This window comes from Trypanosoma cruzi, genomic scaffold, assembly GCF_000209065.1.
Source record: "Trypanosoma cruzi strain CL Brener 1047053516599 genomic scaffold, whole genome shotgun sequence".
In the NCBI taxonomy this organism is placed as follows: Eukaryota; Euglenozoa; class Kinetoplastea; order Trypanosomatida; family Trypanosomatidae; genus Trypanosoma; species Trypanosoma cruzi.
This window is the reverse complement of record NW_001849303.1, coordinates 16,098-19,323: the sequence shown is the minus strand read 5'-3', so window position 1 is coordinate 19,323 and position 3,226 is coordinate 16,098. Positions and strand designations below refer to the sequence as shown.

At 45.0% G+C, this 3,226-nt stretch overlaps 2 protein-coding genes across 2 annotated transcripts, besides 8 other annotated features; both read left to right on the top strand.

Moving 5' to 3' along the window:
- Positions 1-547, top strand: Tc00.1047053510077.40 (small GTP-binding protein RAB6, putative; the record flags this gene model as incomplete). The annotated part of the gene is made up of 1 exon (XM_799867.1): positions 1-547. A coding segment is annotated over one exon (547 nt), but the record flags the coding sequence as incomplete, so codon positions are not given.
- Positions 1-3,226: part of a sequence feature (heterozygous, Esmeraldo-like haplotype) that runs on past the window's edge.
- Positions 463-491: a microsatellite.
- Positions 734-761: a microsatellite.
- Positions 793-812: a microsatellite.
- On the top strand, positions 1,113-2,456 carry Tc00.1047053510077.30 (protein kinase, putative; the record flags this gene model as incomplete). The annotated part of the gene is made up of 1 exon (XM_799866.1): positions 1,113-2,456. The coding sequence occupies one exon, from the start codon at positions 1,113-1,115 to the stop codon at positions 2,454-2,456; it is 1,344 nt and encodes a 447-aa protein (XP_804959.1).
- Positions 2,597-2,623: a microsatellite.
- Positions 2,754-2,792: a sequence feature (A-rich).
- Positions 2,972-3,032: a sequence feature (A-rich).
- Positions 3,161-3,197: a microsatellite.

Genomic DNA, 3,226 nt, shown 5'->3' with positions numbered 1-3,226 from the left:
ACAAGAGCGATTTCGTTCTCTTATTCCTAGTTACATCCGCAATATCTCCGGCACTATAGTTGTGTATGATATTACATCTCGAGCTTCGTTTCTTGGGACATTTAAGTGGATTGACGAGGTACGGGCTGAACGAGGGGATAGTGTTGTGATCTTTCTTGTTGGAAATAAGTTGGATGCGCAGGAGAAGCGCGTAGTGAGCACGGAAGAGGCCCAAAAGAAGGCGGAAGAGTACAACCTTGTGTTTATGGAGGTTAGTGCTAAGCAAGGAAAAAACGTCAAGGCACTCTTTAGAAAAATGGCGGAGGCTCTCCCTTTGCCGGACGACAACGCGAGTGGTATTGGTAAGAAAGGGAATGGTGTGGGTGACAGTAGCGGCCAGCCGGTTGTGTTGGGCAAACAGCGGGATCCATTTCTCCTCAACCCATCGCGGCTTCCACAAAGTGATCGTAATGGATTGCAAACCAACAACAACAACAACAACAACAACAACAGGGGCAATGATGACACCAACGGATTCGCGAATTATAGGCAGGGAAGATGCTGTTGAAGGAAACAATTTAAAGGAAGGAATAATTGAAGTTGGATTTTAGTACTGCTCTTTTTCTCTCTCTCTCTCTCTGTGTGTGTGTGTATGTGTGGGGAAGGGGGGTGATGGACGGTGGATGATGGATGTGAACACCAAAAAAGAAGAAGTTTAGGAGGATGAGGAAAGGAATATACATGCATGCATGCTTATATATATATATATATATATATATATAGCCAAAGAAAGCGAAGGACAACAACAACAACAAAAAAAAAAAAAAAAAAAAGAGGGTATAAACATGCAGTTTACTACAATAAATGGCTGAGAGAGCATTAAATTATTCCATTACTTTATAAATATGTTTTGCGTGTCATAATGATTGCGTTGCTGCTGCCTTGATTCTTGTTTGTCTCTCTCCCTCTTTTTCTCCATGTACATGGGCGCATAGTGTTACCGCAAGTAACATCTCAAGAAGCTTCTTTTTGTGTTGGGCGAGGCGCGATCGCTGACACGACACACACGAAATCCAAACAACGGGGGATTTGAACATCCGTTTTTTTTTTTTTAGTTTTTCCTTTTTGTACCGATGAGTGGGGATCTGTTGGAGATACCCGGGGAGTCGAGGAATTGGGTGCTGAAGCGACATCGCGTTCTTGGCAAAGGCGGTTTTGGCTGCGCGACGTTGTATGAGGAGGTTCATACACCTGGTAGTTTTGTAGTTGTGAAGGATATAAACATGCAGATTATGAAAAAAGAAGAAGAAATGAAGGCAGTTGAAATGGAAGTGGCAATTCTCCGGCGTTCACGCGGACATCCAAATATTGTGCAATTTTTGGATTACTACCACGACGGTCAGTTTATGATGTACATTGTCATGGAATACTGCGAGGGTGGAGACTTGGCACGGCTTGAGGAACAAATGCAGTTTCGTGTTTTCCATCAACCTGAGAGATTTATCGCTTCCATTTTCATTCAGATGTTGGTTGGTTTATATTATTTGCATGTGGATCAGCTCACACTACACCGCGATATTAAACCACAAAATGTGTTTCTCTGTAGCGATGGCACAATTCGTATCGGTGACTTTGGCGTGTCGACAGTTCTCAATCAATACGGCTGTCGCGCGAAGGCGGTATGTGGCTCCCCGTTTTACATGGCCCCGGAATTGTGTGAAGAGAAGGCGTATGATGGCAAGGCGGATCTCTGGAGTCTTGGGGTAATGATGTACGAATTGATGGTACTGGAGCGACCGTTCAATGCAAAATCCATCCCCGCACTAACGCGGCAAATCATACGCGGCGAGTTTAGCCCCATCCCGCGCGAGCTTCACTACTCCGCTCAACTTGTGGAGATGGTGGAGTCTTTTCTGCAAACATCTCCAACCGCGCGGCCAACGCTTCGACGCGCGCTGCGAAGTTCTTACGTACATAGTCACCTTGACTGCGTTCCAATTGTTTGCCTTCTCTCGGATCACTATGCGCGGCTTTTTGGAGAGGAACTTCTGCAGCAAATTCTACAGAAACATGAAGACTCGACAAACACCACACGTCAAACAACTACCGTTGATAGCAGAAACAGCGCCAGCGTACAGGAGATGGAGAGGTGCAAAAATCATAGCGACTACAGCGACGGTGCATCGGCACAGCCACGCGCTCATCAAGAGATTAGCGAGCTGGAACAGTGGCTGGAGGCGAACGGAAATGTCAGCGATGCTTTCATTGACGCACAGTCGCCCAGAAATCGTGCCGATGGACGGCAGCTGTCAAACTCACCATCGGATATCGGCAGAGCGGTGAAAACAGGCCGTGTCTTTTCGGACGACATTATGGACGATTCAATATCCAGTGAACAAGGAAAAGGGCAGCAATCGGAGGATGATGAGAGGGATGAATTCTACGAGGATGACTTTGAGAGTGAGAGCAGTGGATGAGAGTTCAAGACGTGAATTTTGAATAGCACGAATGCGGCCATAAAATTAGACGGAGGTTGTGTGATGAAGACTGAAAAGAGAGAGAGAGAGAGAGTAACAGAATGAAAGAAATTATTTATTCCCTTATGGTTGGCACGCTCTTTTTTTTTTTTTTTTTTTCTTTTTTTAAGAGTCTTATTTTCTTTTTGTGGCCGAAGCGTGTACACCCTTGAAGGTAAGGAGGGGGGAGGTGTTGACATGTCGATTCACGAGGTTCTGACGGCTCTGACGGTGGTGCATTCCCATCTTTTGGTCTCCTTTTTGCTTTTTTTTTTTCTTTTTTTCTTCTCTTTATTTGTCTGTGAGTTGGGCGTGACGGTTGGACACGTGCCGTCCGCCCTGCTGTCTGATGGGTAGAGTGCTTCCTCGTTACGATTCAGCTCACGGAAGTTATTCCCAGAGTGTCTCCACCGCACAGATCGTAACGATGAGTGGGCGTACAGTTTTAAAGGCGGCTGCGCCATTCTACGATCCCATTTTTGTTTTTTTCTTCGTTTTTCTTCTTCATCCTCCTTTTCTTTTTTTTTTTTAATTTTTGAAAATTTGTATGAATGCCGCGGTCCTGGACATTCCGCCTCATAGCTGGGAGCTGCATTTGCCTGATGAAGTTTGAATAAGGAGGAGGGAGAGATGCATAGAGGGCACTGAGGAGTTTTTCGTGGGCCTTTCTTTTTTTCTTTCTTTTTTTTTCTTTTTTTTTTTCTAACATGTGGAAACCATAAAAATGTTTT